The sequence below is a fragment of the Dendrobates tinctorius genome, unplaced genomic scaffold (assembly GCF_039654945.1).
Source record: "Dendrobates tinctorius isolate UK_male_01 unplaced genomic scaffold, ASM3965494v1 ptg000104l, whole genome shotgun sequence".
NCBI lineage: Eukaryota > Metazoa > Chordata > Amphibia > Anura > Dendrobatidae > Dendrobates > Dendrobates tinctorius.
The window spans coordinates 16,928,842-16,945,089 of NW_027361772.1; the positions used below are offsets into that span (position 1 = coordinate 16,928,842).

General features: G+C 48.6%; 1 protein-coding gene across 9 annotated transcripts in view; it reads right to left on the reverse strand.

Annotated features, from left to right (window-relative positions):
- Positions 1 to 13,379, reverse strand: part of NSD3 (nuclear receptor binding SET domain protein 3) — a 154,574-nt gene extending 141,195 nt beyond the window's left edge. For 5 of the 9 annotated variants that reach the window (XM_073588830.1, XM_073588834.1, XM_073588833.1 and 2 more), the window contains exons 1-2: positions 12,856 to 13,378; positions 2,305 to 3,074 (exon numbers count right to left, since the gene is read on the reverse strand). In XM_073588830.1, the coding sequence (XP_073444931.1) occupies positions 2,305 to 3,030 (726 nt within the window). In that variant the 5' untranslated portion in view covers positions 3,031 to 3,074; positions 12,856 to 13,378. Of the gene's footprint in view, positions 1 to 2,304; positions 3,075 to 12,855 lie in introns of all 9 variants that reach the window. The other 4 variants (XM_073588829.1, XM_073588828.1, XM_073588835.1 and 1 more) reach the window with 3 other exon arrangements.
- Between the last annotated feature and the right edge of the window lie 2,869 nt (positions 13,380 to 16,248).

A 16,248-nucleotide genomic window follows, 5' to 3' on the forward strand; every position in this document is an offset into this window, starting at 1 on the left:
TGATTCCGCACCCATAGGAATGCATGAGAATCGCTTACTTCCCGCATGTGGCTATGCCCACCATGCGGGAAGTTAAGCGTCTCATGTGCGGTTGGTACCCACGGTGTGGAGGAGAGGAGACTGTCCTCCAGGCCCTGGGTACCATACCCCTGTAAAAAAAAAAAAAAAGGGGTATATTTACCTTCTGGCGTCACATGCTGCATTCCCGGCCTCAGCGTTCCCAGTAATGCCTTGCGGCAAGGTCCTGTGACTAGCGGTCTCGAGATCGCTATAGCAACGCGAGACCAACGTTATCACAGGTCTCGCAAGGCATTACTGAGAACGCTGAGGCCTGGGAATACAGCGCGGGACGCCGGAAGGTAAATATACCCCGATTTTTTTTTTTATCATTTTAACATTCTATCTTTTACTATTGATGCCGCATAGGCAGCCTCAATAGTAAAAACCTGCTCACACTTGTCAAACACTATGTTTGACGAGTGTGACCAACCTGTCAATCACTTTCCAAGCGATGCTTCAAATCACTTGGAAAGTGCTTGAATATCGCACGCGAAAATCGCAGCAAAATCGAGGTGAAATCGCAAGGAAAAAAAACACGCGACTTCTGGGAAGGAGTCCGGTTTTTAGTGTCCGGAATAAAACGCTACATGGGCACATAGCCTTAGGCCAGGGTCACACATGCAAGAAACACGGCCGAGTCTCGCATGTTAATACCCGGCACTGCCGCTGGCACTCGGAAGCTGAGTGTGCGGCCACATAGCTCCGCTCCTGAGTGCAGGCGGCAGTGCCGGGTATCAACATGTGAGACTTGGCAGTATTCCTCGCATGTGTGAACTTAGCCTTAGGGTTCTTCAGGGGAGACGCTTGCGCATTAGATTCTATATTAGCTGAATTCCCAAACTTGCTATTGATGGATCATGTTAGATTGATACCATGGCCTGTGATCGTCTTGTCGCCCCACCAGGTGATATTTTACATTTGTCTATTTTGTTATTAAATATTGAAAGTTATATTTTAACCTCACTTTTTGCTGAATTTATACATATTTGTGAGAAGGGAGATTAGGTAATTGGGAGAAATCTCCCCCATTTCACCCCCGCTTGTTGCTTAATCCTGGACATATTTCCTTGACGAATCAAGGACAGATATTGGATCATTTATTAAAAATAAAGGGGGTCCATTGAATCCAGACAGATATTGTATGCATGCAATTTTAATGCCAAGAATAGTTTAAAAATAAGTTTAATAAAAAAAAACAGAAACCCACACACTAAAACAGGACCCGACATGAGTGCGAACACTGCCATACCCGTCATTATCTGAACATGTAATTCTACCAAAAGTAAAAAAAAATTAAAAAAAAAAAAACAGAAAAAAGGAAGAAATGTAAAAGGAAGGAGAGTCTCGCTCATGTTTATATCACCTGACCTGCGGCATTACACAACCATCAAGCGGCTGCTTATTTGCTGACCGGTGGTCTTTCAATAGCCAGTTTCACAGGCAGACAACATTTATTATGGGCAAAATGCGATCAGCGATAGATCGCATAGTGACCGTACAGACTGTTCTCGGCAGCACAGGTCCTGTTCACGCAGAAGGAGGCGCTGCCGAGAACGATGATCTTTTAAGCAGATCCAAAAGATCATTTCTGCTGAGGAGCGAGCACCTTGCTCATTCTTTAGGTGATCAGCAGACTGGGTTAAAAAAACAAAAAAAAAAAAAAAATAAAAATAATATAAGACAGGAAATTAATATCGGGTAAATACGCAATAGAGTCACAACAGTTCACAATCACTGTAAATCCAAGCTGGCTCTAAGCTTTAAAAACAAAAGATAATCATACCCGTCCGCTCTTTTCCCAGCACTCCCGGGTCTCTAGCTTCCTCTACCAGCCATATGGACATGTGAGTGCTGCAGCGGTAACCCATTGATCATAATGGTAGCTAATGACTGGCTGCAGGGGTCATACATCCGCTGACTGGTGGAGCGAGCAGTGATTGGCAGGGGACCTGCACTGCAAGAGGAGCAGCTAAAGGATTAGTAAAGTGAGGACACTTTTTATTGAGGGGAGGGGGGGGCAAACGTTTAAAATATTTGCCCCTTCAATCAAAGCCCTCAGGGTGGTGTGCCCTCTTCATCTGTAATGCTTATAAAAATGAATTCCCTGAAAGAGCAGCAGCTAGACAGGGCCTCACTCTGGGCAGGTCAGGACATACATATAACCCTAAAACGTCCAGAAACTACATTGGCGTAGCATTTCGAAAGCCCCTTTAAAGCTTAAGGCAGAAATGTAGCAGAACTCACAGGTTCCTCCTCGGGAGGCTCCACCTTTTGCATCTCGTGCGGCTGTGGCTCCTCCACCTTCAGCTCTTCCCTGTGGTGATGATGATGGTGATGATGGTGCCGGCTGCTCTTCTTCCGCTTCTCCTTCCTCTCTCTTCTCCTTTCATGCTTTTTCCTGTTCATTTCTCGGGCCTGAAATTCATGAAGGAGATCTCCACACAGTGAGGACTCGAACATCTCTCGCCCATTCTGAATAGTCTTTGTAATCCTTAATTTGATCTCCGGGGAACCAGTCTTCTTTTGGGCGATGATGGTAGAGCATGGAGGTGGTTGGAGAAGGTTCGGAGGGGATGTGGGTTGAGGGGGTGAGGATTTGAGCATCCCCTCTTGTGGGCGCATGGCTGCCGTTTCCAGGTGGTGGTAATACTCCAGGGTGCTGTAGTTCCTGTTGCTGTACCCATTGGCTGAGCCGTTAGGATATTGAGAATAGGTTGGGTATTTGACCTGCGAGTCGTAACCCAGCGAAGACTGATAGCCATTGGTGAGAGGCGGCAGGTCCTCAGTGGTGGGAGTGGGGTATTGGAAATCCGTCTGGAGGCCGGAATCGTAGGGTGTGTGCCCACCCTCGTCGGCCTGATCGCTGCTGTTGGCATCATCCTGCCGGTTGTTGGCAGAGTCGATGAGTTGAGGGGGTTGCTGGATTGTGTTTCCCATGATCCCTTGCATGAAAGAGAAGGAGAAATCCATTGTCGTGCTCAGGCATCATCAGCTTTCCCTTTCTCTCATAGGGCCTAAAGTAAAAATACAAAAAAGGAAGAATTGTATATTTTGGTTTTCCATTTACATATAAAAGACACAACCTAAAAACACTATTATATGTAGCCATCATATAGGGGAGACTTAGCCGCACTTCATGAAGAGCGTCAGGAAGAAATGGGAAGAGCAAAAGCACCATCTCTCCAATAGACTATAGGGTCAGTGGGGGTCCAGGAGTTTACAGGATGTTCGGCAAACTGTACCCCACACAAGTGCGTGCCCACTACAATCACTGGCAGGCAGGACACTGGTGAACCGGCGAGGACCTGACTGCCCTGCAGACGCCCCTCTTACATCTGACTGGCCACAGCTCATCTGGAGGCGATCTAGCTGCCTGGCAGGCCGGATCCACACATCATGGAAAAACGCATCTTCCAGAACCTTAAGTTCTTTATTCATGTGCACTGGTTTCAACCCTTGCACCCAGTACACACCTGAGCTATCCTGGGTTGTTACAGCCGTGTCCCTCCAGCTGTCCCCTCTAGTAGTAAAAAGTACCCCCTAATGGCGGCAGCACAACTCACCACTTCATCCCCCAATGTGACAGCCCGTCTCACCATGCGCCACCAACGGCTGCGGCAGCAAAAACCCGAGGATACGTGCACAATGAGTATCTAAGCAGTGTGTTCATGAGACATCAGAAACCTCACTGCTCGTACTGTAAAATGCAGTTTTGTTTTTTTCTGCAGCAACAAAGCAATGTGTGAACGAACCTTTAACTTCCCCCTATCGGTTGTGACACGACTCCACTTTCCCTTTAAATAGCAGCATGATTCTCCATTTGCCCAATAGTTCTAACTAAAAGACAACCTGTCACTTGCAAGGTTTGTTTTTTTTCACCTGGTGTAAATGCTGCTGTTCTCCTGAATCCAGCAATGTTTTTTTATCTTTTGCTCCTCTCGGCTCCTGAGATACAGCTCCTCTTCCTAGTCTAGAAATCTAGCCTGTTTAGCCAACTAGACTTGGTCCACCACAAAGAAGAGGGCCACTCCCCCTTGGCCAAGACTAGATTTATATATACACAATCTCAGGAAAGGAGAGGAGCAAGGACTTCAGAAAGCCCAGGCCGGATTTAGGAGAACGGCCGCGTTTACACCAGGTAAGAAATTCCCCATTTCTGGAAGGTGAGCCGGTCCCTACAGACACTCCTGCCAGTCGCCCGTCACAGCCAGCCTGTCATTCAGTCCTTGTGACACGAAAGATCATGTAGTTCTGAGCTGGAAACGAGTGAAGGAGAGATCCAGAGGACGCTCTCCATGAGGACACACGGCTGCGTCACTAGATGAGATGTGACTACAGCATACTGACCACACTGCTGTGGGGTGGAGGGGACAAAATAGAAAAAGCAGACTGGAAAAGTGTTTTTGCTTTCCTATTTCCCCATACTACTGGCCTTGGTTATCACCGTTTGCAGCAATGAGCCCTTATCTGCATTACCCATACAGCAAGGCTCCACACACCGCCCTCAGATACCATGTAGCGATCCCGACAACGATATCAACGTGTCAGGATCACTGGTAAGTCGCTATGTGATCGCTGGTGAGCTGTCAGACAGGCAGCTTCACCAGCGATTAGCACAGCGATGCCGAGCGCGCGGTGTTGCTGTGTTAGTTAGCGCTGATGCCATATTCATGACAAAAATAGAATTAAAATAAAAGATAGTTATTCTCAACTTCCGGCGTCCCGCGCAGTCTTCCCGCCTCTCTCCACGCTCCGGTCCCAGTAATCCTTTGCGAGAATTACCACAATGACGTCCGTTCTCGCGGGATCACGAAGTCTCGCGGTCATTCTTGCAAAGGATTACTGGGACCGGGAGCGTGGAGAGAGGCAGGAAGACTGCGCGGGATGCCGGAAGGTGACAACAACAATATCTTATTTTTTTTTTTATTATTTTACAGCTGATCGCTGGTCTCCCGCCTGTCACACGCAGCGATACGTGCTGGCCAGCAGGAGACCAGCAACGAAAAATATGTCCAGAGGTTTCTTGCAGCGATCAGCGATACCGGCAGGGGGGGGCCGGTCACTGATCGCTGTCACACACAGCGATCTCGCTGGTGAGATTGCTGTTGTGTCACAAAAGTTGTGACTCGGCAGCGATCTCGCTAGCGAGATTGCTATGTGTGACGGGGCCTTCATCCTGGGAGGTCAGGACTGCACACAGCTCTCCTGCAGAGCCATACAGCAACGCTCCGCACACAGCCCTCAGATACCATGTAGTCATCTTGGGAGATCAGGACTGCACACAGCTCTCCTGCAGAGCCATACAGCAACGCTCTGCACACAGCCCTCAGATACCATGTACAGTCATCTTGGGAGATCAGGACTGCACACAGCTCTCCTGCAGAGCCATACAGCAACGCTCCGCACACAGCCCTCAGATACCATGTACAGTCATCCTGGGAGGTCGGGACTGCACACAGCTCTCCTGCAGAGCCATACAGCAACGCTCCGCACACAGCCCTCAGATACCATGTAGTGTCATCCTGGGAGGTCGGGACTGCACACAGCTCTCCTGCAGAGCCATACAGCAACGCTCCGCACACAGCCCTCAGATACCATGTACAGTCATCTTGGGAGATCAGGACTGCACACAGCTCTCCTGCAGAGCCATACAGCAACGCTCCGCACACAGCCCTCAGATACCATGTACAGTCATCCTGGGAGGTCGGGACTGCACACAGCTCTCCTGCAGAGCCATACAGCAACGCTCCGCACACAGCCCTCAGATACCATGTACAGTCATCCTGGGAGGTCGGGACTGCACACAGCTCTCCTGCAGAGCCATACAGCAACGCTCCGCACACAGCCCTCAGATACCATGTACAGTCATCCTGGGAGGTCGGGACTGCACACAGCTCTCCTGCAGAGCCATACAGCAACGCTCCGCACACAGCCCTCAGATACCATGTACAGTCATCCTGGGAGATCAGGACTGCACACAGCTCTCCTGCAGAGCCATACAGCAATGCTCTGCACACAGCCCTCAGATACCATGTACAGTCATCCTGGGAGGTCGGGACTGCACACAGCTCTCCTGCAGAGCCATACAGCAACGCTCCGCACACAGCCCTCAGATACCATGTACAGTCATCCTGGGAGATCAGGACTGCACACAGCTCTCCTGCAGAGCCATACAGCAACGCTCCGCACACCAATGGTGATCTCAGTAATGCAACAACCTGCCATCACTGAATAGATTTTACCTCTGAATTGAGAATGAAAGATCAGTCCAGGAGGAGAAACAAGCAAATTTCTCTGATATATGACAAAGTTTCTTATCTTCACATGTACTATTGATTTATGAAGATTAAAAATTAAAACGATGATTACGCTTTAAAGATTGTTACACCAACAAATCACAACGAAACACAGCATAGACCAATGGGTCAGAAAAGTTCTCATCAAGCTTCTTACACAGATGATCCGACCAAACTAGGTTTGCTGTTGCAAGAGACACAGGTGTGCGGACCCAAAAACGAAATTCAATGGCAATTTTTAAAGTTGCTTTGTTTTAAGATCGGAGTCATAAAAATTAGCTCTATCCGTAAAGGCAGCTATGGCTTCAGACTTCCTCAGGGCAGGGCAAATCTAATCCTACCATCACAGCAGTGGTCTCCTCCTTACCTGCCCTGACAGCCAGAGACATTACCAGACCATGCTAAACACGCCGCTTTACCTTCTGACAAACATCGCATTATTATGCGTTTTAGCCCTTTCTGTAGTTTGCCTGACAAGAGTGTGGCTTCATGGTGAAGGGGTACGTCCTAATAGGCAGTCATATGCAGCAGCCCCCCCCCCCAAAAAAAACCACTCATTTTATGGTCAATATCTGGCACAAAGTAAGCAGGTGGTTAGATGACCAAAGAATACCCTAAACTTAATGAATCTGTGCACATTTTCATTTTAAATGGTTAATTATGTATACCCCTAACATGTAAAACGCCATGGAATAAATGGAATAATAATTTTACTATTAATGAACTCTGCATAGGAGAAGTCATCAGTTTCAGATATAAGAGGGTCCTACACCCGACACCCCCAATCCATCAGCTGTCATGAGCTCTGGCGGTGACTGTATGTAAACAGCACCATATACAAGATACTGGCCACTGCTGGTACTGCAGTGAATAGGATACTGATGGACGCGTCTCATCTGCCCCACCAGCTGCTTTGTGCATTCTGGAGAGACCCAACTTTGCATACCAGAAGGCAAATCTATGTATGTAGTCTCAAGAAGGGACCAGTGGGCTCTATTCAGCTCCTCCTGGAGGCCATGGGATCGGCACACCGGGGACAGGTCTCCCATTTAGGCAATTCTCAGGGGCCCGCCATGACCCAACAATAATCTACCTATCTATCCAGAGGACGGCGGCGGCGTTACTTAGACGGGAATACCCCTTTAATCATCGGAGGTCCAGAAAGCAGAACTGTGCCGTACGTTTGTCCACCACGGCTCACCCGATTCTACCATATGGGAAGTTTACAGCCGCAAAAGGGAATGTATGATGCAACTTATGAGACATCCACCCCGAGGAAAACCTCAAAAACCAGCCTTACTCACACCAGAGTCATTTACATTATTAAAGGGGTTTATAACGTCAGCCTGGAGCTCGGGGTCCGCTGCAGACACCCTGCAGCAGGATCATCCATACTTCCTAATTCTTAGACTACCCAGGCTTCAGAATCCTAAATGTTATGGGCGTTTGTCCAACACTAATACATCCCCCCCAAGAAAGATTTTATAATAAGGGGAGGCCATCTTCCCTTTCTGCACCCCCACGAATTCACAGCAGGCAGTCCCAGAGGTCTGTGCTGTCTCCAGAAGTGATGTCTGTTCAGTCTGTTAGTTACCAGGACCGATAAAGCCTGGGATTGGCAGCAGCGGTCAGGTGACTAGAAAAGCAGGTCATCAGTGAAACATCCGCAGACCGGCTTCCTCTAGTCACCTGACCGCTGCAGCCAGTCCTGGTGCCTTTCAAACAGAGCAGTAATTGCTGGAGCTGGTGCCAACCTCCAGAGCAGCCTGCACTGAATCCGAAGGGTGATTAAGTGTGTACGTGCCTCTGTTTATCATATTAAAGCCCATTCATTCCTAGGGAAGGAAAAAAAAAAAAATGTACGCCAGTATCAGACATCCCTTTAAGACTATCCAAGTCAACTTTAACTACTTTGTGGCAAAATCTTGCGCAAAAAGTTGAACTGCATACTTATGCCAGGGTTGCACATTAGACTACACCCACTTTCCAGCAAGCCACACCCCCTTGACAAGACACTGATCTGCATATTGTCAAATAAGGAAAGTCAGGTCCCGTCCCAAAAACAAAAAAAAAAAACAAACACGACTTGTGCAGCTCCACAGTTAAGAGTTGACTATGGTGCGGCGATCCCCTGATCGCTGTCATTGTGACATTTAAGCAGTAATTTCCCAGAAAATGACTTAGTGCCAGAATTCACTAAACTTTTACTTAAGGAAATCCCTGCTGGGTCTGACGAGAAGCGAGAAAAGATTTGGGGGGGGGGGGGGGGGAGAGACTTCAAGGGACTACAAAAAGTCACTAAGGCACAGGAGAAAGGGGGGGCTGTGACCAACATTATGGAGGAATCATCAGCGCAGCCTCCAGCGGACGGAGGAATATTAGGATGTCTCTAGAAAGGTGTTCTAGCAGCATCTATCAACCTAAAGTTAGAAAAGACTTTGGGATGGATGGATGGATGACCCATTACCGGTCACTATACTGGGACTGGCATTGACAGGACAATTGAGCGTGGCAAGAGTCGAACAGGACCATTGGTCCCGTGATCAGGCGACTGCAGCTCTCCGATGTATACAATGCAGAACAGGAGCCTGGCCACCAGAACCACTGTAAAGCCCCCTACAATGTGCACTCATTAAAGGTTAAAGAAATCCTCCAGTGGAGTGACAGTGGGGGACATTACCTGCACAGCAGGCGAGGGGGGCTGTAGGCTACACAGGAGGGACAGAAGAGCTGCAAGTGTTATAAGTCACAGACTCCAGCGATGATTGGCAGAGGGGGTGGTATTTGTTTACAAGCTGCCTGCACTGGTTGATTGACAGGTCTCTCCCTCGGTATCACACAAAATAGAGACGTGACCGATCTAGGGCAGCCCCACAAGAAGCCAACCGGGTCAGGGGGGACAGACTAGTCTTCTTGGGCTATGGCTCCAAACTAGGTTTTCTCCCAGAGAATTTCAGAGAAAAGCCTACCGAGCAGCCAGGTTCTGCTCCCAGCGGGTCTAGTCCGCCTAAACAGAGACACAGGTTCCCTTTAATTCGTAAATATAAATAAAGGTAAAAGCCCTTTAACAAACAAAAGATGAGGCGCAGAACAGGCCCCGGCATACATGCGCTCTATTAACCCTTAAAAGCACCCAGACATTTCCTCTCTGCCTTCTCATTATCCTCCACATTATTTTTCTGTAGCAGTCATTGTGTGAGGGCTGTTTTTACTGTGGTAAGAGTTCTAGTTTTTAATCACATTCATTCAAGTGCAGTAAAATAAATATATATATATATATATATATATATATATATATATATATATATATATATATATATATATATATTTCATTTAAGTGCAATAGCAACTTTTTTTTAGACTTTATTTATGGCGTTCAACAATTCGATAATACGATTCTCCAGGCCGATACAATTACCGAGATACTAAACTTGCGACAGTTTTATATTATAGTTTAGCAATTGAAAATGTATTTTATTATTATTTGTGTCACCATTTTTGGACACCCGTAACTTTCTACAGTCTGTGGAATTAGTTGGGGGATTTTTTTTTTTTTTAATCCTTTTTGGTCTCCTGGGGGACTCGCAGGTGGAATCTTTCAGTCACATACTATGATCCTATTGCCCCTCAGTACATAGTAAGATTGTGGCTCTCCTCTGCAGGCCAGCCTCCAGTCAGGCTTCACAGGAGGACACCGGTGACCGCCACCAGCAGGTCCGCCCTCTGTTGCTATGCTTGATTGCAATGTGGTGGAGCCAGTGCATGAGCAAAACCATGTCAATTAAATGCAGCTGTCCGAGACTGGCCGTGGCATCTGAATAGTTAACTGCGATCAGGGCGGCCTCTGCCGTCACAGGCAAATATTGGCTAAGTAACACAGCCGGCATTTGCCTGGTATGAGGTTGGCTCGGCTCCTAAGCCCACACCATACCACCCTCAGATATGTCACGAGAAGCACGTCGCAGGCCGATCGGTGGTCGTTAGAAGACCTGTTCACACAGGCAGACCAAAGAAAACGAATCTGCACTGAGCGATCAGCAATAGATCAGTGCACACAGGCTGCCATAGTTCTCGGCAGTGCAGTCCTGATTACACAGGATGATGTGCTGACAGAAACAATGATTTTGGGCTATAAATGGAACTAGTTTGGTCCTGACAACCCCTCACACTGCAGATCAGCAGCGTCTCCTGCACCTTATAGGGGGGGGGGGATGGGAAGAACATGGACAGGAGCTGGGAAATAGAGTCAGAACCTTCCAGCCATTGTGAGATTCAGCCTACACGACACCTGTCGGGTGACCAGTTTGCCAGGTGTCACTGCTACATTGCAGTACCATACAAGTGAACGGGGGTTTCTCATGGAGACCGAGAGGACTGTGCCAAGCAACAATCTCACAGGGTATGGAGTTCTTGGGTATTGCTTGTCTGCAGGGGGTGTAACGAGACCTCACACATTTGTATTGTTCTGTACGGTCGCAGCGACACCAAGCAAACTTTGATCATAACACCTGTCGCGTGACCAAAGTCACTGTGTAGCCCCCAGCCTAAATAATGTAAGATATAGAGAATACACTGACAAAACATCAGCTGCTAAGTAATGGAAATACGATATGGAACTGATTATACTGTATGAAGACGCCAGCACATAATACAAGTCTTCTGGTTACCATCGCTGGCCATTGTGTGGGATGGATCCACGCACGAGGCATCTGCACAGTGGACATGCGAGGGGGCGAGCACGGGCCATCAGCAGGGGTCTAGCACAGTGGACATGCGAGGGGGCGAGCACGGGCCATCAGCAGGGGTCTAGCACAGTGGACATGCGAGGGGGCGAGCACGGGCCATCAGCAGGGGTCTCGCACAGTGGACATGCGAGGGGGCGAGCACGGGCCATCAGCAGGGGTCTCGCACAGTGGACATGCGAGGGGGCGAGCACGGGCCATCAGCAGGGGTCTCGCACAGTGGACATGCGAGGGGGCGAGCACGGGCCATCAGCAGGGGTCTCGCACAGTGGACATGCGAGGGGGCGAGCACGGGCCATCAGCAGGGGTCTCGCACAGTGGACATGCGAGGGGGCGAGCACGGGCCATCAGCAGGGGTCTCGCACAGTGGACATGCGAGGGGTCTCGCACAGTGGACATGCGAGGGGTCTCGCACAGTGGACATGCGAGGGGTCTCGCACAGTGGACATGCGAGGGGGCGAGCACGGGCCATCAGCAGGGGTCACGCACAGTGGACATGCGAGGGGGCGAGCACAGTGGACATGCGAGGGGGCGAGCACGGGGCCATCAGCAGGGGTCACGCACAGTGGACATGCGAGGGGGCGAGCACGGGGCCATCAGCAGGGGTCACGCACAGTGGACATGCGAGGGGGCGAGCACGGGGCCATCAGCAGGGGTCACGCACAGTGGACATGCGAGGGGGCGAGCACGGGGCCATCAGCAGGGGTCACGCACAGTGGACATGCGCCTGTATTTATTAATTCAGTAAGTGTAGTACGTGGCTGTATACACACACAGACATGTGTATGGGCCACATATCTATAGGCCTTACTAAAGGAAGGTGACAGCACTGGACACATGGTGCCGGCCTCCAGCGCCTGCTCCACTGCTCCGATACACATCACAATAGAGATTGGCGGCAGCGGACACCCCACTACAGTCACCACATTACCTGTAGGAGCCTTGGAATATAGCAGCTGAAAATGTTGCACAGGAAATAAAGAGGGATTTGATGCGCTGCCTCCAGCTTCCGTGTATAGTCATATATACCCCTAAACACACGTTTATAATATGTGTACTGTACAATGTATATGGGTGTGTGTAATATATGACACATGTACTACACATCCATATACACATTCAGGTGTGTACAGGGTATATGGATGGGAGGAATATACTGTATATAATACAAGTTACACATGTACAGTATAGCTACACATCCATATAAATATATATATTTAGGTGTGTATAGGGTACATGGATGAGTGCAATATACCGTTAGATTATATATACAAACACATCCATACTATCCACATAAATACATTGTACACACACATGTATATATATATATATATATATATATATATATATATATATATACATACAGTGCAATTACAGTATAAGTATACAGACAAACAGCCATATAAAGATACACAGTTTATATGGAGGATATACGCATGTACAGTATTTATACGTATGGATGCGAGTACGGGAATATACACTACACATACGCTGTACACTCACATCCATCTATACAGTGTACACAGACTGTGCATATAAATACACCCATACACACACACCGTACACATGACACACATGGTGGGTCCCTCTCTCCCACAGTCGCCAGTATTCGTACCATGAGAAGCCCCCATACACCGCCCCCGTACAGACAGGACCCCCCCCACAGTGTGAGCAGCAGCAGAGGGTCAGCTCCTAGGCCCAGTGTCCACACGTGACCCCGCCCCTCCCCCACTGACGCCCGTTACACCCGTCATCACCTTCAGTTTGTTCCATTCTAGATCCGGGTGTCTCGGACTCTCGGACAAGAACCCGCGGGTGACCGTAACTGCCGGGCGTGTGACGTAATATCCGGGCTGCTGAGAGGGAGATTCCGGGCGTCCGCACCAAGATTTCGGGTGATCCTCGTCCGACATAAAATGGCGACTGTCCCCTTATTCGGGTGTCTGGAGAAGTTAATCCTCCCGCAGGGCGGGCTGTTTCCGGCGGGTGTACACCCGGTGTGAGCAGCTGTGGAGCGGGGCCTGTATTTCGGTGGGGATAGGGGAGGGGGTGCGGGTGTTATACTGCCCAGGGGGTCCTGGCGTCGTGTGAGGCTTCCGGATGTCGGCTCCCGGGTGACTAAATGCCCCCTCCCTCCCCCCCGGTACGTTCCAGGATTTTTCCGGGTGTGTCCGGGTCACCGCCGCCCGCTTCCTCCTCACACAAAAGCCGCCCGCGCGCCCCGGCAGCGCCAGTGAGAGAAAAAAAAAAAAAAAAAGATAAAATTCGTATCTTCTTATTGGCTGGCAAATGTTCGCGGAGGATCCCGGGAGTTGTAGTTTCCTTTTAAGGTGTCAGTAAGAATCGCTGTCATTAAAGCTTGGAAGCCGAGAAGAGGTGTAGGTAGAATTCTAGAGCGACACCTGGCGACTGGAGGGGGAAGTGATTGAAGTTTCTGCAGTTCAGATGCTAATGACATGTTTCCTGTTGCTTCATTGCTGTCAGTGAACAGAAACCTCATTGCCTATATACAACAAAAAGTGACAACATTTAGTAAACCTGGTAGACTTGCTATGGATTTGTGGTGTGGATTCTGCAGCCATTTACATGTGGTTTTTAACCCTTTCAGGATTGAGTGAATTTCCATTTTTGTTTTTTGCCTCCTTTCTTTCAGCGAGCTGTTACTTGTTTTTTTTTTTTTTTTTCATTTTCCGTACACGTCGCCATACCAATGCTAATAAGTGTTGATGCGGACGCGGTGAGTCATTTTTTGGGGTGTTTTTCTTTTTTCCAGATTAAGGCCTCATTCACACATCAGTGTTTGGTCAGTAGTTTGCATCAGTATTTGTATGCCAAACCAGGAGTAGGACATAGGCCGGGATCACACATGCGAGGAATACGGCCGAGTCTCGCATGGTAATACCCAGCACTGCTGTCAGCACATGGGAGTAGAGCGTGCGGCTCCATTTATTTCTATGCAGCTGCACGCTCCGGAGTGCCGGCGCCAGAGCTTGGTTTTAACCTGCGAGACTCGGCCGTATCTCGCTGTGTGTGATCCCGGCCATACGGAGAAAAACTATCAGTAAAATATTGACACCCTCCAGTTTTCATCAGTGTCTGGTCCATGTTCGTTCCTTTTAGAGCTCTAGGGGGCGCTATGCTAATAACCCCTGTGCTGTTTGGGCGGTGGGGACATTATATCTCTACTGTGCAGTGTAAGGCCAGTTTCACATGTCAGTGTCTCAGGTACGTGTAGTGACAGTTTTCTCACGTACTGGAGACACTGACACGCATAGACCCATTCAAATGAATGTGTCTATGCACATGTCAGCGTGTTTTCACAGACCGTGTGTTCGTGTGCAAAACACTCTGACATGTCCGTTTTCACCCGGACACACGGGCCGCACATGTGCACACCGAGAACAGTGCGCACTGTCTTCCGTGTGCACGGATGGCCACCGGGGAAGAAGCGATAGTGTAAGCCGTTGTTCCCCGGCGGCAGGTGCTGAACGCAGCTGTCCTCCATTCTCCCCTGCTCTGCCGGCGTGCAGAGGAGAATGAATGAATGAAAAACTGACCTGCTGTGACCTCCGGACCATGGAAGAATGCAAGTGATGAGGTCACGGCAGTTCAAGCTCTGACACAGTGACCTCATCACTTTCATTCTCCTCCGGTCCGGAGGTCACAGCAGGTCAATTTTTCAACTGTGGTCCCGTAAGCTGGCATACGGTAGAATGTCAAATCTTTTTTCCCCTTGATTGAGCGATGGTGCCCTGGCTGTGGTTCTGTAGAGCCTCTTTGAAGAAGGATGTAGGTCCCTTTTAATATCCACATCTGTGTGTGTTCAGGCCATCATCCACAGGTCAGGAGGAAGGTAGGATGAGATTAACTGTCATTCTTTAAATATTTAATCAATCTGCATTATTTGACCTTCACTGTTTTGCAGGTCAGCAAGCTACATTGACAATATACAGTGGGTAATGAAGATATAAGCAAACAGTGATTGTTCAATTACCCTGCATCTCTGTGCTCCAAAGATAGCAATACTATAAACTGTTGCAGATTATATAATAGGTAAACAGCAGCCTTTCATTAATTTACAAACATCAATGCAAGAGTCAATGTTCAGACTCATATAAACAATATTCTATGTGTCTTGGCTTGCTGAAAATATACGTCTGGCATAATTAAGATTAAATGCTGTGTCGTCACATTGCTCCCCCATCTTAGTTAGCCAGACGTGATAACATTCTGATCATCCTTCTCCTGGTCCTCCATTTGACATGAGTAACTCCTCACATAATCGCCAAGAACAGATTTGTATCCATTGCATCCACACATGGTGTCCTCCGCATTTCATGGTTCCTGAATCAAATCCAACTGAGTGTCGATGGCCTGGCATTCAATCCATCAAAGCTGGCACAGCTCCTATAGTTGACGTTGTGGCTAAACATCCTCTCCAATCCTTTTTCCCAAGACCGAGCTGGTGGGGTTAGACATGGTGGTGTCCGAAATCTGCTGTGTATGCCTCAACTATGGTCTGCTGAGTCTGTCTATATGTTTCCCTGATTGTGGAACCCTTGGAAGGTGTCTACAAACTCCAGTCCCCAGCATCTCCTCCGGATCCGCCGGTCTGAGTAGTATCCCACTGCTGCCCCAAAATTTGGACACACGAGGGTCAATGGGTGCTCTCATCACTGGCCCAGCAGTTTTAAGAAAGACCGCATGGACTAGAGCTCATCCCACTGAACGCCTGCAGTCCTTAACCATGGGCAGAATTCTGCACAAACAACACAGCGTGAGGGTAAAACAGTGTGGCAATACTTTACTGAACCACCAACAGACAATAACATATTGTCACAGGGTTTCCGCAGCAAAAAGGAGCTAGAAGACCAGGGCGTCTATTTGCTCCCACTCCTGCGCTGAGAAGAAGCATTTCTCCTTCATTTTAATGGTGTTTATTTCTTCTGGAAGAACAGGGGTTAATCAGCCATGTTGGAGACCCCTGAGCTCGCAGCTGAGCTCAGTTAACTACTCCTGTTCAATAATAGATGGGCTCTGATGCAAATCCTTGTCACAGCTAGCATTTGCTGCATGGCTTCAGGATGGAGAGGTGTTCATATGAGAAGAAGTGTTGGAGAAGTTATCTGTGACTGTTGCGTGGTTTGTAA